The following is a 27,488-nucleotide window of genomic DNA, read 5'->3' on the forward strand; positions in this document are numbered from 1 at the left end:
AAACAATTTCAGAATTATTATCTTCTATCTAAATATTATTTAGTTTTAGCTGGTAAATATTGCTATTTTTAAAAATGATTTGTAACTATAGAAGCTCTTTACTGAGCAGTTTATAAATATTTAAACTAAATAATTCTTTTCAGTAATTATTTTCAGTGGCTTCTTGTAGCTTCAGTAACCCATGACTATATAACTTTTATGCTGATCAATATATTGCAATTAGAATGAATTATGCAACTTAATTTATAGAAAGAGATTTAAATTTACTTTATGCAATTTTTTATGCTAGTTAAACTTAAAAGCTGAAGTTTTTTTCTCTAACAAAAAGATTTGGTTTGTCTGTTTGTCCATCTTTGTTCATGAAAACAGCTTACTGATAGCTAAATCTTTGTCTCCCATATTTTTGGAAGACCAGCATTAATTCACATGGGAAATAGCAATTAACAAGGTCTGTGCTCACATATCAGGTCAGGTCTGATACATATATAATATCTCCATGGTTCCATTCATTTCTCTTTGTGTAATGTTTTCATCTTTTTATCGTCATCTTTTTCTTTTTATCTCTGAAAAGAAGAGAATATTTTGCTTGGTCTTTAATTTTTAGGTTATTTTATCAAAATGTATAGATTTCCATGTATAATTATAAGGATGCCTTTCATTTTCATTAAGGACAGTGTTAGGATTACATTTAAATAATAGCCTAAACAGTAAAATATGTTCCTTGAAAAATCCATGAAGTAACAGGAAATAAAACTAATCTGGATTGCCATCTGAAAAAAAAAACGGAATTCTGTTTTAGGCCTCCAAGACTAGGGAAGCAAGACAGTACCATCTAGGACTTTTGATTTTTTTCTAATAAGAAAATGAGCTTTCAAGGCTGTGATAAGTTACAGAGCAGATATTTGTTCTGGCATAAAGTATATCTCTTTTCAGGCAGTTGGAGAACTGCTAAGTGTATGTTTGCAGTTCCTTGCTCTTGATAAGTGCAAAGCCTCAAATAAATTGAAAGTTTATGCTCTTATCAGAATATTTGAAGAAAATATTGTGTTTATTGCATATGCTTTGTACTTTTTAAGTGTGCTTATATAGTACTGTAATGGGAAATGATAGCTTAAGTGACTTTAAATATAAACAATTCTCATTCACCATCCATTTCTTCAAATCAAAGTTATTAAATATATTTGTTTTGCAATACTTAAAGCTTATTTGGAAATAAAAACTCAATTGGGGAAAAAATCAGAGCACTGGTCCAGAAATTTTTATAATGGGCTAGTAAAATAAATTATATCCAGATTTTTCAATATATCTCAGATCTTTCCTGCAATGAAAAACCTTACATAGTCAAAATATATATCAACCGAGAAAGTTCTGTTTGTTTAGCCAATTGAAAAGAGAATTCTCAGATGATAACCCTGTCATTTAATAAGTCATGATACTGATTAATTCTTTGTTCCCTATAGTGCTGGTCTCTTACTGCTATGACACCCTAGGCTATGGGGTGTGTTGAGATCACTATGTATTTTGGGAGCTACATAGGACACTCATTAAATATCTATTCCTACAGCATTCACCTTTACATTTCCTCACTCAAATCCAATTCTCATTTCCATATAATGAAATGAAAAAAGGCCCCCAATTTTATCAAGGTAAAGGGTCCCCTCGCAGATATGTTCTAGTTATTCCCGACTCTAGGGGGCAGTGCTCATGTCCGTTTCAAAGCCAAAGAGCCAGTGCTGTCCGAAGACATCTCTTTGGTCATGTGGCTGGCATGACTAAATGCTGAAGTCGCAAGGAACGCTGTGCCTCAGTGGTTAAGACACTGAGCTTGTCGATCAGAAAGTGTGGTGGTTCGAATCCCAATTTTATAAACAACCATTAATGATACAAAATTAAATATAATGTTTGGGCACCTTCCAACGGGTTCAGTCTGGCTTTTTTTTTTACTGTAAGTTTTTATCACCCCCCCCCCCCCCCAAAAAAAAATTATTAACCTGTTGGATCTACAATTAGCTAGTGAAAGACAGTTACACAGATATTCTGGTATCATCCTTTAAGAATCCTATTTCTTAGTTTCTATTAGCATATGTTCACATGCTTTTCCAGGGCGCTGCTCAGGAGAGTCCAAGCAAGGGTTAAATACAGCCAAACTGCCCAGAGCTAATTGAAACTTTAAGCCACTCCTCTGGTGCTGATTATCCTCAGATTTTTCAATTCAGCTAGCCCAATAGGACGCGCTTTAAGTTTCTCTGCATTTAGTTTATTTGCTTGGACTCTCTTGAGCATTTACTGTATTTTCAGTTTAAGGGGTGATCAGGCTGAGTGAGTGTAATTAGATTTCTTTAATTCGTTTCTAACTCGCTCTTCGGTTTTCTGGCGTCCTGCTTGACTCCCAGGCGCCGCGGGGAACGCAGGCAGCTGCTGGACCCTCGCTGGGGAGGGGGAAAGCCCCGCAGAGGCTCCTGTGGTTGGCGTCCGTGCCTTTGGTGGCTGGCGTGCAGGTGCGGTGCCTCAGAGCTCCGGATGGTTTGGCGGCAACTTTTAAAGTAATTAGATCTTCCGGTCGCCATTTTGAGAGCTATTTGCAGTTTCGGTTTCTGATTTCAACCTCGTGGCAGCTGCCTGCAGCCTGATTCACAGCAGGTGGCACAAGGAGCCACTCTTTGTCCAGCCTGGCTGGCAATTAGGTGTATCCTTTTCACCTGAGCGGCAAGGATTGGGGCCGCTGGTCACAACCCTCATTCCTGCAGTGCTGGGACTGTTAATGCTCGCACTTTATTCCACCTGCTGGATATTGCTGCTGCGATCCCTTCACGTCTCTTCAGAGCGTCTGTTGGTTTGCAGGGCTTTTGCAAGGTGGTGAGTGGAGGTAGTCCCTGGTTATCTTGGCCCACAGTTACTAATGGCTGAGCAGGCTCCCAAGGATTCCACCCAGGCAGGGGGTTCCTCCAGGGTGTTCTCCAGGCAGACTGGTGTGGCTGCCAGGGAGGCCATCGGAGGCTCCAAACCATACTCCAGGCCAGCCCCTAAGCAGGGATCAGGGCCATACAAGGATGCATTACACCATCAAAAGGCCCTTGGAAAGCAATTCTCCAAGGCCCAGCATCAAACGCAGTCCTCCCAATCGGTGTCTCCTGAGGAGCCCACCATGGAGGTTCCTCCGGCCCAGCCAAGGCCTATTTCAGACAGTGAGGATGAGGACCGGGAATTTCCCCCCCACAGCTTCCATGTCTAGGGCAGTATCTCCAGGGGCCTCAATGGTAGATCAGGCTGATCTTTTCGCTTGCCGTTCGGACATAGAAGAAGGTCCTGCCCCGGCTCCCTTGGCTCCTCAACTTCCTTCTTCATGGCCCAAACCCAGAGCTCAGCCTATGGAGGATCTTGGGCCTGATCTTTCACTGGAAAGGCAGGACTGGGAGTAGGGGATGACATTCTACCTGTTCAGGAGGCTGAATTCTCGGGGGAGGAAGGTGCAGCGGCTCAAAAGCCCTCTTCATCGGGACTATTTAACATTGCAAATTTCAAAATCATTTTGGACAAGGCCAAGCTGGCCACCTGTATGGGGTCCACTCCACCTGTTCAAGCTCCTGCTGAACTGGATGACTTACCTGGGGATTTGTTTGAGGAACCGGTCTTAGTCCAGCTAAGTTCACTCCTCGGGCCCTGGCTTCGAAGGTCACCACCAGCCGTCTCTTATGGCTGAGGCATTGGAACGTGGACATGTGTTCCAAGTGGAAGTTAGTTTCTGCCACCTTCAAAGGGGTCAAGCTCTTTGGGGAGGTGTTGGATCCAGTCCTAGTGGAAAATAAGGAGAAAAAGAAGGTGATGCCGTCGGTTTCTAAGAAATCCGATAAGAAGGGTTTTTACTCCTACAGGAGGCAGTCCTTTCAGAACTCGGAACCTTCTTCCAGTTCTGCTCAGTCGCATCGCCCATTCAACCAGCAGGCGGACAGGTCTCAGTACCGTCAGTACTTTTGGGACAGGGGTCGCCAACCGTATTACTCCAGACCAGTGGTGGGTTTCAAAAATTGTTTGAACCTATTCTGTGGGTGTGGCCTCCTTTGTGGGAGTGGCCTGCTGTCCATGTGACCAGATAGGAGTGGCTTGCTGCCCATGTGACCGGATATGAAGATACCAATGACACTTGTCAGAACCATCTTAAATTACCTCACACACAGCACCGCATGCATAAGAATATGATGTAAACTTGTTTTTTAAAAGGCATCTTTGGTTTGCGTTAAAACAACTTCAACACATGCAATGTTCTGATTGCACCACAAACGCAGTAGTCATTCTTACCTTTCACAGAGGCACTGAGTTTTATAAATATGAGCATGATAGTGTAGAATAATCATATCCAAGGACCAGTGGTAGGTTTCAAATTTTTTTGGAACCTCTTCTGTAGGTGCGGCCTGCTTTCCGGGTCCACCTCTTCTAACTGGTTTGGTAGATTTGACGAACCGGTTCTACCGAATAGGTACAAACTGGTAGGAACCCACCTCTGCTCCAGACGCCCCTTTCGGGGGGGATCTGGTTCCCACCCTTTCAGAAAGTATAAGTGACTGTCGGGAATCAGCTCTCATAGGAGGGCGGCTCCAATTGTTTCAAGCCCAGTGGAAGCAGGTCACATCGGACCAGTGGGTATTACAAACAATCCGACTGGTTCTCACCCTAGAATTCCTCTCTCTTCCTCCCTGTCATTTCATCAGGTGTCCCGTTCCCTCGTGCCCTGTCAAAAAATCCCTCATGAAACAGGAAATAAGACATCTCAGGGAGATCAGGGCCATAGAGCCGGTACCTCCTGGTCAGGAGGGGACAGGGTTCTATTCTATCCTGTTTCTGGTCCCCAAAAACTCCGGAGGGTGGAGGGGGATCCTAGATTTAAAGCAGTTAAATTATCATGTCATCTATCAGAGGTTCAAGATGCAGTCCCTCCAGTCGATCCTGGATTGCATCAGGCCGGGAGACATCTTAACCTCCATAGACCTAAAAGAGGCCTACCTCCATGTACCCATGGAGGTAGCAAAGCTCACCGCAGATACCTGAGGTTCACTTATGCCAGTCAGCACTACCAGTACCGGGCCATGCCGTTCGGCCTGTCATCGGCCCCCAGGACATTCACCAAGGTCCTCGCAGCAGTGGCGGCATTCCTCAGGTCGCGACCAGTAAGGATGCACTGCTATTTAGATGATGTGCTCATCCAGTCATCATCCTCCCAGCAGGCAGTCAAGGACACTCTGCAGGTTCTCCGGAATCACGGGTTTTCCATCAACTTGGAAAAGAGCCATCTTCACCCAATGACCAGGCTTCAGCATCTAGGGGCCATCATCGACATTGTCATCTGCCAGGTCTTCCTGTCACCAGAGAGGGTGCAGAGCCTCTGAGAGATGGCCATGCAGGTACAGCGGTCTCCTCGTGCCAAGATCGTTCTGCTATCGCAGCTCCTGGGCAAGATGATATTGTGCCTATCCATCGTTCCGTGGGCACGTCTTCACTGTCATCCCTTCCTGTGGCTCCTTCTGCCCTATCAAAGGGCCAACAAGAGCAGCTCACCGAGGCTCATTCCAGTCTCCATGAAAGTGCGTCGCTCACTCCGATGGTGGTTGTCTCCTGCCCTGAAGAAGGGATCTCCGTTCAAGAAGCCGACCCAGCTCACCATTATGATAGATGCCAGTCTGTATGTTTGGGGGGCCCACTTCTGCAACCAGATAGCTCAGGGCAGGTGGTCCTCGACCGAGGTATCGCACAGCATCAACTGGTTGGAGCTGAGGGCTGTCCAGTTGGCCCTGCTTCGATTTCAGATGGGTATTCAGGATCATCACGTGCAGGTGCTGATGGACAACGTCGCAACGAAGGCGCACATCAACCGCCAGGGGGGCATGCGGGCCGGGTCCTTGATGTCGGAAGCTGACGACCTAGGTCGGTGGGCGGAGCTTCATCTGCTGTCCATACAGGCGGAGCACACCTCCGGCACGGTGAACACCCAGGCGGACTAGCTAAGCAGGGCGACTGTCGATCACTCAGAGTGGTGCCTGCACCCGCAGCTGTTCCACAGCATAGTTCAGAGGTTCGGTTGCCCTCAGGTGGACCTGTTAGCAACAGCAGCCAACTCTTATCTTCCCAGGTTCTTCACCAGGTTCCACGACCCGAGGGCCGAGGGGGTAAACGCTCTTCACTGCCCTTGGCCGAAGGAACTGCTCTATGTCTTTCCCCCATTGCCTCTTCTTCCCAGAGTCATCAGGAAGATCCTGGCGGAGGCAGCGGAAATCCTTCTGGTAGCCCCCTTTTGGCCCAGGAGGACCTGGTTTTCCAATCTGGTGAGTCTGTCCATCCGAGACCCGTGGCGGATTCCTCCACATGAGATCTCTCTCTGCCAGGGGGCCCTTCTTCATCCAGAGCCCCAGTTGCTACAACTATCCGTTTGGCACTTGAGAGGGATCTCTTAAGCATGGACAACCTTTCCACCAAGGTGATCAGCACCATTCAGGCGTCACGTTGTCCTTCCATGACTCGGATTTAAGATGCCACCTGGAGGGCCTTTGTCTCCTGGTGTTCTTCCAGGGGTGCGTCAGCTGCGTTCAGCTTCGATTCCTGTCATTCTGGAGTTTCTGCAAGACGGCCTTGATAAGGGTTTGGCGCCTAACACTCTTCGTCGTCAGGTGGTCGCGCTCTCCACCATCCTGGCCCCTGAGGGTCACCATTCTCTCAGCCGTCACCCCACCATTCACAGTTTTCTTAGGGGGGCGACTAACCTGAGTCCCCCGATGGTTCACAGATACCCAACTTGGGACCTTAATGTGGTCTTGCAGGCTCTGGTCGAACCGCCGTTCGAGCCCCTCAGTTCGGCCAGCTTGAAACATCTGACCTTTAAGACCGTTTTTCTCATTGCCATCACCTCGGCCAGACGTATCTCTGAGCTGGCTGCCATGTCTGTCTATGAGGATTTGTGCTTGTTTCACCAAGACATGGTGATCCTTTGGCTGGATCCTTCTTTCATGCCTAAGATTAATTCCTGGTTCCACCAGGCCCAGGAAGTCATCTTCCCTGACTTCTGTCCGCATCCAAGGCATCTTCGCGAGGAGTGCTGGCACAAGCTGGATATTCGCAGGACGCTACTCAGATACATCAAGTGTACGGCCAGTTTTCGACGCTCTGAGTCATTGTTTGTATCCTTCCAGCCGTCATCTCAGGGCAAGAAGGTCTCCTCGTCTACGATTGGCGGTTGGCTTAGGGGCTGCATAACTCTCGCCCATGTTCCGCAGTCTTGACCGGTACCCAGTCATATCACAGCGCATTAGAGCAGAAGTGCTGCCACCACCGCAGCCTGGGCAACACGGGCTCCCATTGAGGAGATTTGCAGAGCGGCCACATGGACTTCCTTACCTCCGTTTGTGCGGAATTATAAGTTAGACAAGTTTGCTTCAGCGGAAGAGGCCTTTGGGAGACGTGTTCTGCAGGGTATTCATTCCAGCGGAGAGACCCTGTCTGCTTCTGCTTCCTGCCCTCGTGACATTTAGCTTGGGTATGTTCCTTGCTTGGACTCTCCTGAGCAGCGCCCTGGAAAAGGACCATTGACTTACCTGAAGGGTCATTTTCAGGACGCTGTGAAGGAGAGTCCACCCCACCCTGGGGTCTGGCTCCTCTGTTATTGCATTGGTTTCCTTGGATGTTCCAGTTGGACTTGTTCCGGTTGTGTTTCTTGTTGATCCAATGTTGGACTTCTCAGCGCGCAACAGTTCCACGTCTTCATTGAAAAATCTAAGGATAATCAGCACCAGAGGTGTGGCTTAAAGTTTCAATTCAGCTCTGGGCAGTTTGGCTGTATTTAACCCTTGCTTGGACTCTCCTTCGCAGCACCCTGAAAACGACCCTTCAGGTAAGTCAATGGTCCTTCTATAGCAATTTGTAACAAGTAATTTCTGTATCTTATATCCTTATCTCCACTTTTCAATCATTCTCTGGTGAAATTAATGGAAGATGTTATACTTACAGGTTTCTTCCATTAATTTCACCACAGAATTTTCATTAATTTTCCTTTATTTCACTTATTTTCTTCCTTATTTCTAAGAGTGAATCTTCAAAGGAAATTTTTGACACTACTAAATGATCTCTCCCAAATTTTGAACTTTTCATCCTCTCATAATTTCACCAATTCTCTTAAAATCTTTTTATCATAAACAATCATATTTTAGGTTGATTTCTTTGTAGTCTATATGCATGAATGGGTATGCTGAAGCAAATACCTGAGCTGAATTTAGCTAGTAAGCATTTTAAGTCATTCTTAGGTTTCTAGATGGAACAATTTTTTTCAGACTTTTATCCCACTCATCCCATCTATTAATATCACATGAGCAACACTCCCCCTCTCAATTTCATTCTGATTAATTAATTCTGATTAGTCTATTAATTTAGATATAGATGTATTTCTTTACATGGATAAAATGTACGAGCTATCTGTATGGGGTTTTTTCTGGCATCCTTATAAAAGAATTGTCAGAAATCACATTGAGCTTGCATATAATAAATTATTTCCTGCTCATATTAGAAGTACACTCTCTTCTTTCTTATTTTGTTCTTGGGTATTACCTTCTACCAGCAAAGAGACTATTTCTGACATATCTATATCAGGGGTCCCCAACTCTGGGCTGAAGACCAGTACCTCACTTTGTGCATTTCCCACATACGTGGTGGGCAAATGCACAAAGCTTTATTTGCACACGTGCGGGATTAAGTTGCACACATAAAACCACCACTTCCCTACTGCTATCGCTGCTGCTGGTCCATAGAACCAGAAAGGTTGGGGACTGATGATTATGATTATACATTTATCTGTAAAAGTTTAATATCTTCTTCACTGAGAAATATAAATGCAAAAACAACTAATATTTTATTCAAAACATTGGCCAATTGTTATGCCAGTTCATCAAAATATCTAATACATATAACTTTATTTTAAACAGCTTTATTTGAACAAGAATAATGTTCACATTCTGATATTTTTGTCTCTTAGGTGCTGGTGATCAGAGCCTTTTCAGTTCTCTGTATCCAACACTTTCTCAGCAGCTTCCAAAAGAGCCCATGGAATGGAGACGGTAATACATTTTTTCCTTAATTGTTCATATATTTACCGTATGTACTACCAATGTAGATTAATTTACTATACAAATAAAGTCTATTCAAACATACAATCAAAACATCAAGCAATAATTTTCCTTATGAAATAACAGTTAATGTTCTTTAAATTCTTGACACTAGTTGAGATAAGACCAAAGCTAAGGAGGAATTGACATGGCAATATAACTTACTTATATGCTTCTTTGTTGTGTTTAAAATAGATAAGTAGAACTAAAATGAATTCTAGCTTCAATTCAGTAAATCTTCAGATATTATATCATAAACAAAATAATTAAATGAAAAAGTGTAATTGAAATAAAGCATGGCTATTTCAATGCATGTTTCTATGTTTTGGAAAAACATTTAAGAATAATAAACAACCAGTAGAGCGTTTTCTCTTTCATTACATACTTCTATAAATTTTTAAGTTTTTTATAACATAAAATTATATGAAATTTTGTAAATTTGCATGACACTTCATATAAATTATTAAATCTGCATATCTAAACATTTTCTTCTTACCTTTTCCATAAATATTTATCTGCATGCTGTCTGTCATTCTTTTAGCTTTGTTTAACATACATGTAGGAGATCAGCAGGCTGAGCTGGAGGGCTGGATTAAATGCATTATCAGTTTGAAGTCATTGTGTAGCCATGAGAGTCTACACACCACCACCACCCCTGTGAATTTCATTGACCCTTATTTAGCACCAATTTAGCTTGGACCATTAGTTACTAAGATTCTTGTGATAGGTAACAAGAATAAACTCTTATTGCTTTGAACGAAACTCTTGTTCCTGTTTATTTGGACCTAACAATGCAGTCAACTAATGTAAGTTTTCTAAATATTATCCAGGTCATATGGACGGGCCCCTAAGATGATCCATCTGGAATCTAATTTTGTACAATTTAAAGAAGAGCTACTACCTAAAGAAGGGAACAAAGCTCTTCTGACATTTCCTTTTCTCCATATTTATTGGACAGAATGTTGTGTAAGTAATCTTATGTGTTCAAAACATAAGTCTTACATATTTTGCTGGTTCAAGATATTGTGTATTTGATTTTGTACCTTGCCATATTTACAGCTGTGTGAAAAAGTTCTGCATGCGTTCAGTTTTAAGCTGTATTTACACGTTTAATCAACTTTTCACTCATAGAAACAATGCAAAATTAGTACTTTGAAGTACTAATAGTCGGATTGAGATGCATAATTTTTATAAGTCTTTTTAAAGTTTTAAATGAGTTTATGTGCTAAAACAAACACAACTTGAATTTTTGAGAATGTTAGGATCGAGAGTAGCCAATCAACAGCGAGCTTTGGCTGACCAATCAAAATGCACAGAGGCTAAATCTATGAGCTAATCAATGTTGTCATACTCTCTGACTATAAATAGGCATGAAAAGCATCGAGAAATTTAATTTAGTTCTGGCTGCGGGCAAGGATGAAGGCCTTTGCTTTCACCAGTACTGAACAGTGGCATTGTATCATTGTGCTTCATGAAGAGAGTTACTCCTGTGCAGAAATAGCTAAGAGAGTGAAATACCATCGCACCACAGTAAGCAGAGTAGTTGAAAAATACCAAATAACTGGTTCAGTTGATGACAAGCTCCACTCTGGAAAACCAAGAAAGTGGATAAAATGACAAGATCGGGCTCTGCAACGCATTTCGATGGCTGACAGGAAGCTCACCTCACCTCAGATTACAAGAATTTGGGGTGAAACGTGATGTAAAAGTGTGCAAAGCACAGTGTGTTGCAGACTGCTTGCCAGAGGGCTCAAAGCCTGCAGGGCTCAAAATAAACCTTTGCTCATAGATGGTCACCGCTCTCGTCGACGTGCATGGGCCAAGAAGTATGCTAAGTGGACCAACGAACAGTGGGCCAAGGTCATCTTCAGTGACGAGAACAATTTCAACTTGACTGGGAATCAATGCAATAAGTATGTCAGAAGATTTCCAGCTGAAGAATTTAGCTGTGAGGCATCCATTGCACGTGATGATCTGGGGCTGTATCACTGCTTCTGGTATTGGTTGGATACAAATCGTGCAGGGAATCATGAATTCCAAGCAGTATATTAAAGTCCTGGAAAAGACCATGCTTCCTTCAGCTCAGCAACTTGTAGGGAAGGACTTTTACTTTCAGGATGACACCACTCCTTGTCATTGAGCCAAGTCCGTCCAGCAGTGGATGAAGAAGCATAGTGTTCAACTCCTGGATTCGCCAGCTGAGAGCCTGGATTTGAACCCAATTGAGAACTTGTAGGCCAAGATTGGTTACAAAATAACAAGAAGCATCCGAAGACCAAGCATGAGCTGATTGAATCTATTACTGCAGCCTGGCACCACATTGTCACCAAAGATCACATGCAAAGGCTTATACAGTCTATGCCGAAGCGATGCCGCCTAGTGATAAGCAATAAGGGCTGGCCAATTTCATATTAGTAACCATTTTTAGTTACTTAAACGGTCCTTTTCAGGGCCACAGACAATAAAAATGTTAACAAAACACTAGCATCCGCCTTAGTAATTGCAACATGTATGCCACAGGGTATGCATCAGTTAATCTGTTTTCATAGTCATTGTAAGCATGCATTGTAAGCATGCAAGAAAATTCACAATCCCCATCCAAACAGCACCAAATTGCAAAAAGCTTATGCTTTTCACTTAAAAACCATCAGTATTTATTTAAATATAACAATATTTGCATAGCAGTTAGCATAAAATATCATAAAATCAATGGGCTATCCAAAAAATGTCATAAACCGTAAAGCGTGCAGGACTTTTTCACACATTGTATATTGTAAAATGAAACATTAAATAGAGAGATAATGGAAACATGCAGCTATAAAGAAACACATAGCACAGGTACTCCTCAACTTATGACCACAATTGAGCCCAAAATTCATGTTCCTAAATGAGCTAAAGTTATTGAGTTTTGCTCCATTTTATGACTTTTCTTATCACATTTGTTAAGTGAATCACTGCAGTTATTAAATTAGTAACACCATTGTTAAGTGAATCTGGTTTCCCCATTGACATTGCTTGTCAGAAGGTTGCAAAAAGTGATCACATGCTCCTGGAACACTGCATCTATCATAAATGTGAGTCAAGCATCCAAATGTAAATCACGTGATCATGGGATGCTGCTATGGTTGTTAGTGTGAAAAATGGTCATAAGTCACTTTTTTCAGTACCATTGTAACTTTGAACAGACACTCAGTGAAATGTTGTAATTCGAGGAGTACTCTACACATGTAGGATAGGCAATTAAAAACAAATGGTCCTTATTTTAATATACACTATATTGCCAAAAGTATTTGCTCACCCATCCACATAATCAGAATCAGTTGTGAATGAATAGTTTTGGCAATATAGTGTATTTCTGGTCTGAAAAGATTTTCTTTATTCGACCCCTAGGCCCCTCGAATGTGGTGTGCCACAGGGTTCGGTCTTGTCCCCCCTCCTATTTAACATCTACATGAAGCCGCTGGGTGAGATCATGCGACAGCATGGGGTAAAGTATCATCAGTATGCCGATGATACTCAATTATATCTTTCTTCCCCTTGCCAGCTCAGTGAAGCGGTGGACCTGATGTGCCGATGCCTGGAGGTTGTTAGGATCTGGATGGGGGCGAACAAACTTGTGCTCAATCCCGATAAGACTGAGTGGCTTTGGATGTTGCCCCCGAAGGACTGTTTGGACAGTCCATCCTTAAACCTGGGGGGAGAAAATTTACGCCCCTCAGAGAGGGCTCGCAATTTGGGAGTCCTCCTGGATTCGCAGCTGAAATTGGAGCATCATCTGTCGGCTGTGACCAGGGGGGCCTTTGCCCAAGTTCGTCTGGTGCACCAATTGCGGCCCTATTTGGACCGGGATGCGCTTCTAACGGTCACTCATGCCCTTGTCACCTCGAGGCTGGATTATTGTAACGCGCTCTACATGGGGCTACCCTTGAAAAGCGTTCGGAGACTGCAGTTAGTTCAGAATGTGGCCGTGCAGGCGATATTGGGTGTGCTGAGGTACACCCACGTTACACCTATCCTCCGTGAGCTGCACTGGCTACCTATTGGTCTCCAGACTCAATTCAAGGTGTTGGTTATTACCTTTAAAGCCCTACATGGCTTAGGGCCAGGATACCTTCGAGACCGCCTGCTGACACATACCTCCCAGCGGCCAGTAAGATCCCATAGATTGGGCCTCCTTCAGATGCCATCGGCCAAACAATGTCGGCTGGCGGGCCCTCGGAGGAGAGCCTTCTCGGTGGCTGCTCCGACTCTTTGGAACCAGCTCTGCCCGGAAATCCGGACCATACCCACTCTGATGGCCTTCAGGAAAGCCGTAAAAACTTGGCTGTTCCGGCAGGCCTGGGGCTGCTGACCTCACTGTTGAGGTCCGGCCCCAACTACAATGAATGTATGAGGGGTGTCTGTTGTTTTAAGCTGTTTTGTCGTTATGTGCTTTTTATATTTCTTGTAAGCTGCCCGGAGTCCTTTGGGATTGGGCGGCATATAAAAACTCCAAATAAATAAAAATAAATAAATAAATTTATGTAAAGAAGATATTGCCCTTTTTGTCATTCAGCTTGATAATTGTGAATATTTTTGCTCCCACTATTATCAGAAAAGAAGTACAAGCTTATTTATCTAGAAATGTAATCTTGTGGTTCATCACTTAGGATACAGAAGTATATAAAGCTACTGTAAAAGATGACATCACCAAGTGGCAGAACGTTCTGAAAGTTCATAGTTCAATGGATTGGTTAATTGTTGTAGTTGAATGTGATGCCAAGAAAAAAAACAAAACAAATATCCTTCCTCGAACGTCTATAGTAGATAAAATACGAAATGATTTCTGTAATAAGCAAAGTGACAGGTAAGATTTTTGATAATGTAAAATAGATTTGTGCTAATCATTGCTGAATATGCACTGAAGTCTTTAGAAGCAATATGTTCTTAGTGTTTCGGTCTAAGCTATTAACGAACTAAAATAACATGGGTTATTTATAAAGGGGATAAAGATTAACTCCTTTATCATGTGAAAAATAAGTTTGGAGATTGCTAATTAGTTCCTGCTTTGCAAATGTTTTATCTTTGAAAAGTAGTTATTAATTATATAAACAAGCAAAAGGTAACTATATAACTAAAAATCATAATTATGAAATGTAAGTAAATATAGATTGCTTATATTCTTATATTTATAAGCGTTACCATTGTAATTGTTCAATTTTTCTGATTTTCTTTTGTTCCATTATGTTATTGTGTTATTATTGGATAAATTTATTTATGGTTTTGTAATAATCACATGTATCTGTATAACACATATTAAGAGTTTTGAATGTAGATTTGTAATGTGTGGTGATGTGAATGTATATAACAATTTGTTAAACTTGTATGTTTCATAATTGATTGAGCGATTAAAAAAAACCCTGAACTTTGAATTTGACATATTGGGAAATTGTTTTTTTATTATGATATAAAGTTAAGCGTCATAAATATTTAATTTGGCTAGGAGTAGCCTCTAATGAGAAAACTGTGCAGAAGAATTTGATCATGGGACAGTTATCTGAAAAACTCACAGCAACATATGAAAGCGAATACTTAAGCTTGATAATTTCAGTAGCAATCTGAAATTAAAGACATGGGGCAGAACTGATAGCTGATTCCACTGCAAAAGGTTTCAAGTTGGCTCAGGGGCATTTCCCTATAAGAAAAAAGAAGCTATGTTCCATTTGATTGTGTAACTGAAATATTCATTTATTCACTTACTACAGATGTGTAGTTCTATCTGATCCTTTGAAAGACACTTCCCGCTCTCAGGAATCCTGGAATGCCTTCTTGACAAAACTTAGGACACTTCTTCTCATGTCCTTTACCAAAAACCTAGGCAAATTTGAGGATGACATGAGAACTTTGAGAGAGAAGAGGACAGAACCAGGGTGGAGTTTTTGTGACTATTTTATGGTCCAGGTAAAGTAAAACAGTATGCGGAAAAATAATTATTTAAAATATATTTTACATTGCTTTGCTTTGCTACTCATGTAATAATAGAACCTTTTTATGATAAAATGTGTTTTCTTAAAATGAGTATAAGCTAAAATAATAAGGAAAAGCTGTGGTTTAGCATTGGTTGTATAAGTAGCCAATCCCAAGTCAGTAGCAATAGCAATTAGACTTATATACAACACTTTACAGTGCTTTACAGCCTTCTGTAAGAAGTTTATAGAGTCAGCATATTGCCCCCAATAATTTGGGTCCTCATTTTACCCACCTCGGAAGGATGGAAAGCTGACTCATCCTTGAGCCTGGTGAGATTTTAACTGCCAAATTGCAGACAGCTGACAATCAGCAGAAATAGCCTGCAGTACTGCACTCTAACCATTGCACCACTATGGCTCAAACTGGGTTATTTATCAGAGAGCTTATAGACTTCATATTTAAACCATTGATTATGATGTTGCAGCAGGTTTTCCTGAAAAATATAATTTGCTATTTGATTGTTTTTTGTGTTATAATCCTGATGTCAACATTCTGACTGACAAACCCAACCAAAGCAGGCACAGTCGAGACGATCCAATATCTTAATGCAAACTTTCTTGAGTAAATCATTTCAGCACTGATGAATGCAAAACCAGTTCTAGCTAGTTCCTGTGCAAACCTACATAATCAAAGTATAGGATTCTCCCTCCCTCCATTAGTGCAGGTTACATTGTTCAATTGAGTTGTATTGTATTGTTATGAGAAAAATTATTTGGCTTTGGCAAACACCTGCTGAAGTGTCCTTGGCTCTCATGCTCATCTTCTTGATGTCTGCAGCCTACATTTCATCTCCCCCTTCCCTCCCCCATGGTTCTTTGGCAAGCTGAGAAGTGACAATGGTTGCAACAGCAAAAGCGCACTTTGAATCGTTACACCTGATAGCTTATGTGCATGTATCTTTTAAATGTGTGTGTTTGTGTGTGTATTTATAATGTTTTTTATTTGTATTAAAAGGAAGAATTGGCTTTTGTATTTGAAATGCTTCAGCAATTTGAAGATGCCTTGGTACAATATGATGAACTGGATGCCCTATTTTCTCAATATGTTGTCAATTTTGGTGCTGGTGGTAAGTAGCTAAAAAGTGTATTTCTGTATATGCCTGATTATTTTTCCTTTGCAACATTTCAATAAAGGCCATGTGGATTGTTTAAACTTGTTATTGATTAAAAAATTCTGCATGTTTTGGAAATATTCACATATTTTCACCTATTCTATTCCTTATTGTGTATATTTGCTTGTCATAGATGGGGCAAATTGGTTGACTTTTTTTTGTCAGCCAGTACGAAGCTGGAATGGGTTGGTTCTTCGTAAACCAATAGATATGGAAAAAAGAGAATTGATTCAAAACCAGGAAGCCACTCTGTTAGATCTGCGCAGTTACCTTTTTTCTCGTCAATGCACATTACTGATCTTTCTTCAGAGACCATGGGAAGTATCTCAGCGAGCACTAGAACTTCTTCATAATTGTGTGCAAGAGCTAAAGCTTCTTGAAGTAAGTCTGGGTAATTCCATCCAACAAGTAATTAAAGCTTAAATCTCTGTCATGTTTCATTTGTGATAGGTTATAGAGATGATGTGTAATTTCAAATAGGATTGCTAGCAGTTAGCGATTTATGTTAACTGTGCAGAAGTTCCAGGAAGCAGCTTATAGTTTTGTATAGAAATTGTTTTACGCCTCATTTTTATTTGCAATATTTGTCTCTTCGCATTTGAACCAACATATATCTGATGTCTTGAGACTGGATAGGAAATTAATATCTTGATAAACTTACATTTTACCTGGGAAAAACAATGTTGCCCATTAAGTAGTCTACAGTAATTGTTTTATAAACAGCCAAATGATTTTTTAAACAATTTATTCAATCTTTGTTTTACAAAAATAGGTTGTAGCAATATTTTAGGTGAACTAAGGCAGATAGTATTGGTCACTTCTTAGGTATGAATACAGGATGAAGTCACTCCACCTCTGGGAAAAATGTGGAATGAATGTATAAAAATGAAAATACATTTTCTGTGATTTTCTACGATGTTTCTGATAATATAGTTGGGAATGTGGTAGAGTTCATATTTTGGATGCCAGAAAATATAGATTTTTTTAAAAAAAATGTTTTTTGATACATTAGAAGTTAAAAACACTGCCTAGGTTTAGAATATGCAATCTGTCTCATTTTAAAACTTTCTGAATTCTCCCTGTCCTGCATCATTCAGTGTACTGGCTATAGCCTCACGAAACTGTAATTCAGCAATCCATAATGCCAAAGTTTACTTATTTCTTAAGGCCTAGGAAAAGTATGGATCCAATTCACAATAGGTTCAAAAGTGTTGCATTATTACATTATTTCCATTTTCTTTACAATTAACTTCATAAAGTTGGAAGTAATTTCTGTTCATATAATTTTTTTAGCTCACAGTTCTAACTTTGACTGTGATTATCTCCATTTGTAAGAAGTGATAAATTTAAATCATGGTCCCAGAAACTAAATTTTCATCACCTTATTAATAATGCCTGAATTGGAATCAGATAGAAAAAGAAAAACATATAAGGTGCCTGATTTATCTGGATAGTAACTTAAAAGAACTGTTATTTGTAGAAAATAATTTAAAAAAAGAAGAGTGCAATAAGCATGCACTAGGCCCCAGAAGACAGGAGTATAGCCTTTTAATAATGGGGCACTTGTAAATCTACCTGGCATAATTGCAGAAGGTAGAATATTTAGTTGGGTTGGTAAAAATGCATGGAGATATCTTGGAAAGAAGTTTATAAGTAAATCTTTGAGTAAAAGTCTGGGACAGGATTTTAAAGTTCCCACTGGCATAGGATTACATTTTACATTTTAAATAATAGAATGGAAGCATTGGCACATAGAAGACTCGTGTTATGGCTTTTAATTTAACGGATGCTTTAAATTATACATTAGTTTCTATCTACTTGTGTGCAGTCCCTAGTATACCACTGAAAAAAAGCAGCGGTTCTCTTGCCACCACAGCGGCTCTCCCCATTTTATCTAATTTGCAATGTATGGGGCTGTAGAAGCACAGCATAAGATTAAAAATGATAATCTTATTGATATTAGGCTCTTGGTCTAAGTATTATATTTAAGAGCAAACATTTAAAAATAATTTTTGATAAGTAATTCTTTGTTTTCTTCTGCTATATTTGCCAGATATTTTTTAAGTTTTTTTTTCTGCGTAGGACTTTAGCATACACTTAGAAAATAAGACTTGCTTATTTTTTAGCTGTCAATATCTGATGGCTGGCTGATTTGGATGAATCTCTTATTCTCTCTCTTAGTTGTTGTGATTGTCTTCTCCCACATCCCTTTTCTTTTTCTTCCTTTCTTCTTGGTGGCATGACAGGTATATGAACCTACATTATTTCTTGCTTCTGTTTATTTTTTTTAAAATACATTGTGTAATTTTTAATATTTAATTTAAGGAAACTAATTACAACATTATATTTCTGTCCTCTTCAGTTAGCAATCAGTATTTTGTTCTGTACAGCTAGTTTTGTGTCGTGTAAGAGCACATTAAACTCTTCCAAAAATAATTTTTTTGTCCTAAGTTATATTCTGTAATAATAAACTTCATACTGATTGATCTCTTAATTGATTTTATTTTAAGGTCTCTGTTCCTCCTGGGGCTTTGGATTGTTGGGTTTTCTTAAGCTGCCTTGAGGTTTTGCAAAGAATAGAAGGTTGTTGTGATCGGTCTCAAATTGATTCTAATGTTTCCCACACAGTTGGATTATGGAGTTATGCCACTGAAAAGGTGAGCAGTAGAATGGGGCCGCCCAAAAATCACATTTAAAATAGATTTAGAATAGAAAGTATTCTATAATTGTTGTTAAAATCAAAATAACTTTAATTAAAAATATTTATTCTATATAACATTTTACTTTTGAAGTATTAAAGTTTTACTGATGCAATAATATGCTAATATATGAAATAGCAGAATAGCTTATTTTCTTCAAATCACATTGTATCATCAGAATGTATTTGGATGGCTATGGTTCAAGTTAGTGTATCCAACTTCATCTATCCAGTTGGCAACTAGTTTTCTCTATGAAAACTCTCTCTGACACATACTCTATCTAGATGATTATATACTAGATTATAAATGCTGAGAGAATTAGTATCAAGTCACTCAAGCTACTTTATCAATATGGCATTCTTTTCTATACATCATGTACTGGGTCATTATGTTTATCTAATTATATATCTATGTACAATCCAGTGTGTATGGAAACCAATTATGCTAATTATGGAGTTATGCAAATATATATGTAATTTCCTAATTATGTCTTATAAATATCTCTTGCAAGTTGCTTATATATAGTCTTTTAAAAGAATAAATTTGTTTTTCAAAGTTTGCAAAATAAAGTTTTGCACATCTTAGCTTAATAAATTTCAGACAGTTAACTATGTTAAAATATTAAGAGGCAGATTTAAATTTTGTTATCTTTTATCGAAACTTGTCAGTATCCATCTTCTAAATTTTAACAAAAACTTCTAAATCTTTTTTAATATACATTATTACCATAAAATGAAGATACATTTGTACATACATGTTTATAATTCTCTTACAGTTGAAATCTTTGGGGTACTTATGTGGACTTGTGTCAGAAAAAGGTCCCAATTCAGAAGATCTTAACAGAACAGTTGATCTTTTGGCAGGTCTCGGAGCTGAGCGTCCTGAAACAGGTATCAACATATCTGCTTATGAAACAGATTGATGCTTTTCAAATAATAATTGATATTTAGAATCAGTAGTTGTGCATTTGTTTGAATACGTGCTAGTGATGTACTTTTATTCTGATTAAAATAAACTTGAAAAACTGAAGAGTATATTCAATAAGATAAAGGAAGGTAGTGGTTTCCTTATATAATAATTCAAACTAATCGTTTGTCTTGTCCCAAGAGGGAGAGCTTACAAGGGAGGGGAAATTGAGGAACATAGATGTCCACAGTCCATTCAGCAGTCTTTCTTTGGCCCAACAAAGGAATTGAAAGCCAAATCTGATATGAATGTAAAAACCATCTTTAGCTTTCTACGTATAATAGCTGGTGGCAGGTTTCTATCTTTGCAAATATAGCATGGCTTTTTGTTGCAGAGGTGCTAGTGAATATTCCCCTTTAATGGAGGCTGTAGTATTATAGCTACATTTGAATTTCCTCCATCCATCGATAGTGAGAATTAAAATTGAAATCCTTAGCAGAACCCTTAGTGCAAAGCTGTGGATGATGCTTTTGAATCTTATGTTTTTTATTACATTCTGTTTTGTTTCTGAAGCCAATACAGCACAGTCTCCTTATAAGAAACTCAAAGAAGCTTTATCATCTGTAGAAGCTTTTGAAAAGCATTATTTGGTAAGGATGGTTTATGTATTTATATATTTATAAAATATGTTGAGGATGGCTAACTACATAATTAATAGTTGGAATAGTATAGTATTTTTAGATATGAATTAGAATCTAGTTTGAAAAATAGCATAATTGTTAGCAGCTCAATCACTTTTAGTAAAATTAATATAAGGTGTAAACATTTGGACATCCAAAATGAAACATCTCGACTAAGAACATCAATCAAAATATACCCACCCACCCCAAATATTTTATGTATAGATGAGAGTGAGAACTATTTTACTTTTGTAGTTAACTGTTTCATTTCAATATGCTCTTGATGACACTTAGAAAGATGAATAAATAAAATAAATAAAAGTGCTCTGTCATTACAAAGCTTATGAGTTTTAAATGGTGAGTTAAATAATATCTTAAGTTACAAAATCTTGGAGGTCTATTTGCTTAGACCAACTTTAAGATATTTATGTTCCTGAATGTAGCTAAATTAAACCTGTTTTTAAATGAGGATGAGTTGTAACAGTATAGTGTATCCCCTCAGTCCTTTTGCTTCTTTTCCACAGGATCTTTCTCATGCTACTATTGAAATGTACAAAAATATTGGAAGAAATCGCTCAGCAAAGCTTGTTGGAAAGGATCTGGCAGAGTTTTACATGTATATAAACTTATTGGAATTGTTGCATATCATAATATTCTGAAAAGGGTATCTCTAACTACTATGTGCATTTCACCTTTAACCATAAAAGCACACTGCAGTGCTTTTGAATAGCTGGAGAACTGTAACTTCCAGGTTCCCTGTCCATATCTTGGCAGGGGCTAAATATCCTACTGATTACGGGATGGTGCAGCCTTATTAAATCTTAAAAGATAATATTTTCCAAACCATGTTTTATTCTGCTATTTGTGGCAGCCAGAAATAGCACACATTCTCTAGTTGGGGAAAATACTTAATTACTGTCAAACTATGCTGTTCTGATTATTGAACCAGGATACTAGAATAGTATGTTTGTCACTGAAATATTTTTTGGGTTATTGTAATGGGAAAAAGGAATCCTATGTATATTAAGGTGTTACACTTTTTATAAAGTTCTTGCTAATAAAATACACTGATCAGTAGTTAAGTTACTGGCTTCTGTGTACAATATAAAGAAAATTACCTTAGATGTAGAAAAGGGAATGAGAGTACTTTGTGATTTTGAAACTTTTAATGTTGTATTTGCATGTGAATAAATGTTTAGGAAAAAATTTAATAAGACTTCCTTTTTTTGTTTAGTAGAACATAGCTTACCATAAGTGAAAAATATTTTTAGTTATATTCAAATTTTACATGTTTATTAGTGCATTTACTCTACTAAATGAAGAATTCATTAGTTGATAGTTGTAATAGATAAGAGTTAAAGATAAGAGTTTACAAATAAAAGTTATGTACGTATGAATGCATTTAATGTGTTTTCCTTTCTTCTCTTCCTCTTGGTGATTTTATTCCTAAGGAAAAAGAAGAGTCCTCAAAAAGCTGAGGTTTATCTTCAAGGTGCATTAAAAACTTACCTTGCTGAAGGATGGACATTGCTTATTACACATACACGAAAGCAATTAGCAGAATGTCAGAAGCACCTTGGACAAATTGAAAAGTATCCTTTTAAAAAAGATGGATGGTTTGATTCACACAGACACACACACAAACACATGTAGTCCTTGCTTTACAGCCACAATTGAGCCCAAAAATCCTGTTGTTAAGTGAGACATTTGTTAAGTGAATTTTGCCCCATTTTACGACCTTTCTTTCCACAGTTGTTAAATTACATGGATTGTTAGGTGAATCTGGCTTTAGTTATCAGAAGGGTATAAATGGTGATCACATGACCCTGGGACAATGCAACCATCATAAATATGAATCAGTTGCCAATGTCTGACCATGGGGATACAGCAAGGGTTGTGTGAAAAATGGGCATGAGTCAATTTTTTTCAGTGCCTTTGTAACTTTGAATGGTTACTAAATGAACTTGTGGTAAATTAGGACTGTGTGTGTATCATTCTCCTGTGCGCTGCTTGGGGAATCCAAGCATGGGTTAACTTTGTCCATTAGCCTAGAGACTGAGTTATGCAAATGTTGACCACGCCTCCTCTGACTGGATGGGTCAGTTTTTTAACTCAGTCCAGCCTGACAAGACGTATACCAATTTTCTTGACTAATCGACAAATTACTCAGGATTCCTGGTTTTATTTCCCTTATTTCAACGGGTAAGTGTATTTTGGATTTAAGGCTAGGAGTGGGAGGCTGACAGTTCGCTGTTGGTCGCGCTACTCACTACAAAGTGATCGCTTTCGCGTTGGGATTCGGTGAATCCGACAGTGCTGGGCTCGAGTCGCCCATTTAACTTGCAGACACGTCAGGAGTTGGTTTGCCAGTTCCCTGGCTAACACGAGCGCAGGGGTTCGGTTCGCCGTTCTGCGCCGCCTGACGTTGGGGACGACCCACTCTAACCGGCGGGGTCTACTCTCCCCTTTTGGCCCTCGCTATGGTCTGCCGAGCCGCCGAAATCGCCACGAGTTTGCTGCGGCGCTGGCGAAGCTGCTGAGCAGCTGGATGCAGTGGCAATTCAAACGGCGCAATTTAAAAAGCCTGCCGGATTGGCAGCCGCCATTTTAAATGGCCTGACTGCACGCGCGGGTGTCTGCCACATGGGGCGTGTCCTCACTTTCGCGCCCAGCCGGTGACTTCCCAACGGCTCTTCCCTTCGCTCCTTTCTTGCCTGATCATTCAACGAGAAGGTTGTGAGTTACTGTTCCTCAGTAGCACGTGGCCTTGCGAACGGAGCGCACTTGCCTTTTTGAGTCGGTAGAGATTGAGCTTGTTCATATCCTTCCATATCCTACCATGGCTGACCTTCCTATCTCTGGAGGTATTGTGGAACCCAATATTGCCCCCCGGCCCCCAACTGAGGTCGAAGCTACCCCAAGGGCCAGCAGGACCACCACTAGGACCTCAGGCCACAAGCCCCGGGATTCGTCCGTGGCCCCGGATAAGGCCCATAAGCGCAAAGACAAATCGAAAGCCTTGGACTAGTATTCCCCCCCATGCTTGTTCCTCAACGGGTCTCTCCCGCTCCCCCCCCCCTGCATCCTCTTGGGAACCAGAGCTGGTCCCCTGACCTTCATTTGGCCCCAGCCTTGGAGGAGGAGGGATTGGGGCCCCAATCCCCTCCAGCTCTCCCGGATTTTTATTTGGCCTTGGCCCCCGCGCCCCCACGTGCTGGGCCTTCAGCCTCCTTTACGCCTACTGCTGCAGGCCTAAGGCCTGCAGAGGGCCAGGATCTGGGCGTTCCCCCAGAGTTATACCAAATGCTCTCTGCAGCGATTTCCAAGGGGATAGATGCAGAGCTACAATGCAGGGTTCAGGCCCCCAGGTCTGTTGCTGCTGCTGCTACTGCTGCTGCTGCGGCTGCGGCTGGACCTGCTGATTTACCTAGTGTTCAGGCAGATCCACCTTGCCCCCCCCCCTCCCCTTGCTCTATAATGAGGAGTCAGCTTTGGTGGAAGAAGGGGAAATATTGGAAATTGATTTTTCAGACGATGAAGGGATGGCTCAAGACCAGTCTACTTCCTCTGGCTTATTCCAGCCTACATTATTCAAATCCCTATTGTATAAGGTGAAAACCACCACTAACATGGGTGGGGCCACCACGCAGGCTACCACTGCAGTTGGCCCAAATGCAACAGAACGTTCATTTGCTGAACAAGTTTCGGAACAGGACGTCATTCCCTTCCCAAAATTGTTTCTGGATATTGTTCAAAAGCAGTGGGCGCAGCCAACTGCGGTTACCCCCCCCCCCATAGCAATGGAGATAAGAAATTGTACACTTCCACTCCAGAATTGGAGGGCATCCTTCAATTTCCCACAGTGGACCCTCCCATTGCCGCCCTTGCCTCACCAGCTTTGATTCCATCGGAGATCTCCAAGGGGTTGGAGGACCATAAGGCTGAATTGGTCATCCGGAAAACTCACCAGGCTGTGGCCTGGGCCTTACGCGCTGCTACCACGGCGTCCTTCTTTAATAGAACATCATTGGTTTGGCTCAGACAATTGCAGGGCAGGCTTGGCCCGGTAGACATGCGTCTTCACCAAGATATTACCAAACTGATGGCAGCCTTAGAATTCTCTGCGGACGCTACTCTGAACGCAGCAAAATTCGCATCCAGGGCACTGGTTTCCAATGTGGCCTCCCGACGATTGCTGTGGCTCCGCCATTGGCAAGTGGGCATTCGTTCCAAATGGTGATTGGCTTCCACCTCTTTCAAGGGTGGGGCCTTGTCTGGCCCAGCTCTTGATCCAATTCTCATTGAAACTAGGGATAAGCGCAAGGTGCTTCCATCCACCAGTAGGCGCGCTGACAGGAGGTGGCAATCTTATAATAGGCGCCAGCCCTTTCGTGCAGGGGACTCAGGGTTCACTACCGCCCCCTATACCCCCCAGTATACCCCCCTTCACCCAATCTCAGGACAGGTGTCAGGATCGTACCGGACCCAGAGATAGGGGTTGCCAACAGAACCAGGCACACTCCCAGGCTAGGCGGCCATTTCGTGGAGCCGGCAACCGGTCCTTTCAAAGGTACCGGTGACTCACAGGGGGATGGGCCTATCGGTGGGCGTCTTCTGGACTTCGCTCACCAGTGGGCGGAGACCATGTCCGACGCTTGGGCCCTTCAGGTGGGGAGGCTGGGTCTCACTCTAGAGTTTCTCTCCATCCCCCCGAGACAATTCATCAAGTCCCCTGTCCCCAGGTGCCAAGTAAAGAGGCGTCTAATGGACGCCGAGATACGACATCTATTATCCATCACTGCCATAGAGCAGGTTCCAAAGGGGCAGGAAGGCTTAGGTTTTTACTCCATCTTACTCCTAGTGCCCAAAAGATCAGGGGGATGGTGGGCCATTCTAGATTTGAAAAGGCTCAGTCTGTACATAAAGTATCAAAGGTTCAAGATGCAATCCCTCAAAAGCATCTTGGCATCCATCCGCCAGGGCGACATGATGATATCAATCGATATCAAGGAGGTGTACCTCCATGTGCCCATACATCCGGCACATGGGAGGTTTCTACACTTCCATTTCGCTGGGCGCCATTTCCAGTATCGGGCCCTGCCTTTGGCCTGTCATCGGCCCCCAGGACTTTCACCAAACTCCTGGCAGTCATAGTGTCGTCCCTTCATTCGGTGCCCATTCGAGTGAATTGCTATTTAGACAACATCTTAGTCCTGTCCTCATCACGACACCAGGCCATCCAAGATCTTTGCTTCACAATGGACTCTCTCTAGCACCACAGATTCGTCCTGAATCTCCCCAAGAGCCACCTGCAGCCGACCACGTCACTGCTCCACCTGGGGACCATCATCAATTCAGGAACATGCACGGTATCTCTGTCTCAGGACAGGCGACAGAGCATTCAACTTCTGGTGAGTCACGTACTAACTCAGAGACTCTTACCACTGGCAACACTATCTCAGCTACTCGGGAAAATGATTTCCTGTATAGACATTGTTCCCTGGGCCCGGTTCCATGCCCATCCGCTTCAATGGTTCCTGCTCCCTTTCCAGAGGGCTCACACCAGCCATTCACAAATCAAGGTTCGACTTCCCCCCAAGCCACTCAGTTCTCTCCGGTGGTGGACCTCCTCCAAACTTCTCAGGGGGAGCCCATTCAAGGAGCCGGACTGCATCCAGGTCACTACAGATGCCAGCCTCTTCAGGTGGGGAGCCCATGCCCTGGACCGAGTTGCTCAGGGCCGCTGGTTGGATTACAAACTGAGAAACAGTATCAATTGGCTGGAGCTTCGGGCCATCTGCCTGGCCCTCCACGAATTTCGGGACATAGTAACAAACAATCACATACTGGTCCGGACTGACAACGTGGCCTCCAAGGCACACGTCAACCGCCAAGGGGGCACCCACTCCAGGTCCCTGATGATGGAGGTGGAGAAACTACACCACTGGGTGGAGGGCAGGCTGTTATCGATTCGGGCAGAGCATATCTCGGGCGTTTCCAACACACAGGCAGACTGGCTGAGCAGGGCCACCGTGGACCAGGCGGAGTGGCGACTCTACCCTGCCCTCTTCCAAGAGCTCTCTCGCCAGTTCGGCCTACCCAAGGTAGACCTCTTTGAGCAGCTTCACAACTCACAACTTCCCCGATTTTACACCAGGTACTAGACCCCCGGGGCAGAAGGCGTGGATGCTTTCCGCAGCCCGTGGCCAGCAGGCCTTCTTTATGCATTTCCGCCTCTCCCGATCTTTCCACTGGTCATTCAAAAGATCCTGGCGGAACAAGCGGAAGTCCTTCTGGTCTCCCCAATGTGGTCCCGACGCCCCTGGTATGCCGATCTAGTGCATCTGTCAATCTCTCGCCTGTGGAGGATTCCGGACGACCAGATCCAACTCACCCAGGGGGCTCTCATCCACCCAAACCCCCAGCTTCCTCAGTTAGCTGTATGGCACGTGAGCGGGCTATTCTAACTGGACTTCACTATTCCAGCAAGGTAATTGACACTATTCAGGCAGCCCATCATCCATCCACGACTCGTATTTACGAGGCCACTTGGCAGGCCTTCTGCAGATGGTGCCGCTGTACCGGGGCTGACCCTGTCAAGGCTTCGGTACCTCAAGTGTTGGACTTTTTACAAACAGGACTTGACAGGAGCTTGGCACCTAACACTTTGTAGACAGGTCGCGGCCTTGTCCACGGTGATTGGCAGTGGTCAGGGCCGCCCATTGACTCAGTACGCACGGGTCAAATCTTTTCTGAAGGGTGCAGCTAACATCAGACCGTGCACCGTTACCCTACTTGGGATTTGGCACTGGTACTCAGGGCTCTCACAGCCTCACCATTCAAGCCCATCCAATCGATCAACCTCCGTTTGCTTACTCTTAAGACTGTGTTCTTGGTGGCCATTACATCGGCCAGGAAGGTGTCTGAGCTGGCGGCACTGTCTGTT

At 42.0% G+C, this 27,488-nt stretch overlaps 2 protein-coding genes across 3 annotated transcripts in view; both read left to right on the top strand.

The window, feature by feature from the left end:
• The window catches only part of TRAPPC10 (trafficking protein particle complex 10), a 91,761-nt gene that overhangs the window by 41,846 nt on the left and 22,427 nt on the right, over positions 1 to 27,488 (top strand). The window contains exons 1-12 of one of the 2 annotated variants that reach the window (XM_032219469.1): positions 7,854 to 7,873; positions 9,008 to 9,089; positions 9,968 to 10,103; positions 13,787 to 13,983; positions 14,882 to 15,077; positions 16,101 to 16,212; positions 16,391 to 16,638; positions 18,768 to 18,914; positions 19,732 to 19,846; positions 20,436 to 20,512; positions 21,067 to 21,158; positions 21,994 to 22,134. In XM_032219469.1, coding sequence (XP_032075360.1) covers positions 9,076 to 9,089; positions 9,968 to 10,103; positions 13,787 to 13,983; positions 14,882 to 15,077; positions 16,101 to 16,212; positions 16,391 to 16,638; positions 18,768 to 18,914; positions 19,732 to 19,846; positions 20,436 to 20,512; positions 21,067 to 21,158; positions 21,994 to 22,134 — 1,475 coding nt within the window. In that variant the 5' untranslated portion in view covers positions 7,854 to 7,873; positions 9,008 to 9,075. Of the gene's footprint in view, positions 1 to 7,853; positions 7,874 to 9,007; positions 9,090 to 9,967; positions 10,104 to 13,786; positions 13,984 to 14,881; positions 15,078 to 16,100; positions 16,213 to 16,390; positions 16,639 to 18,767; positions 18,915 to 19,731; positions 19,847 to 20,435; positions 20,513 to 21,066; positions 21,159 to 21,993; positions 22,135 to 27,488 lie in introns of those variants that run through there. The other variant, XM_032219468.1, reaches the window with a different exon arrangement.
• LOC116510084 lies at positions 4,460 to 7,836 on the top strand. Its single transcript, XM_032219470.1, has one exon. The coding sequence runs from the start codon at positions 6,519 to 6,521 to the stop codon at positions 7,263 to 7,265; it is 747 nt and encodes a 248-aa protein (XP_032075361.1). The 5' UTR covers positions 4,460 to 6,518; the 3' UTR covers positions 7,266 to 7,836.

The sequence above is a fragment of the Thamnophis elegans genome, chromosome 6 (assembly GCF_009769535.1).
Source record: "Thamnophis elegans isolate rThaEle1 chromosome 6, rThaEle1.pri, whole genome shotgun sequence".
Classification (NCBI taxonomy): domain Eukaryota; kingdom Metazoa; phylum Chordata; class Lepidosauria; order Squamata; family Colubridae; genus Thamnophis; species Thamnophis elegans.

Bases quoted from the DNA above. Each gene is read 5' to 3' on its own strand.
- LOC116510084 (XM_032219470.1), top strand. From the start codon at position 6,519: ATGCCACCTGGAGGGCCTTTGTCTCCTGGTGTTCTTCCAGGGGTGCGT.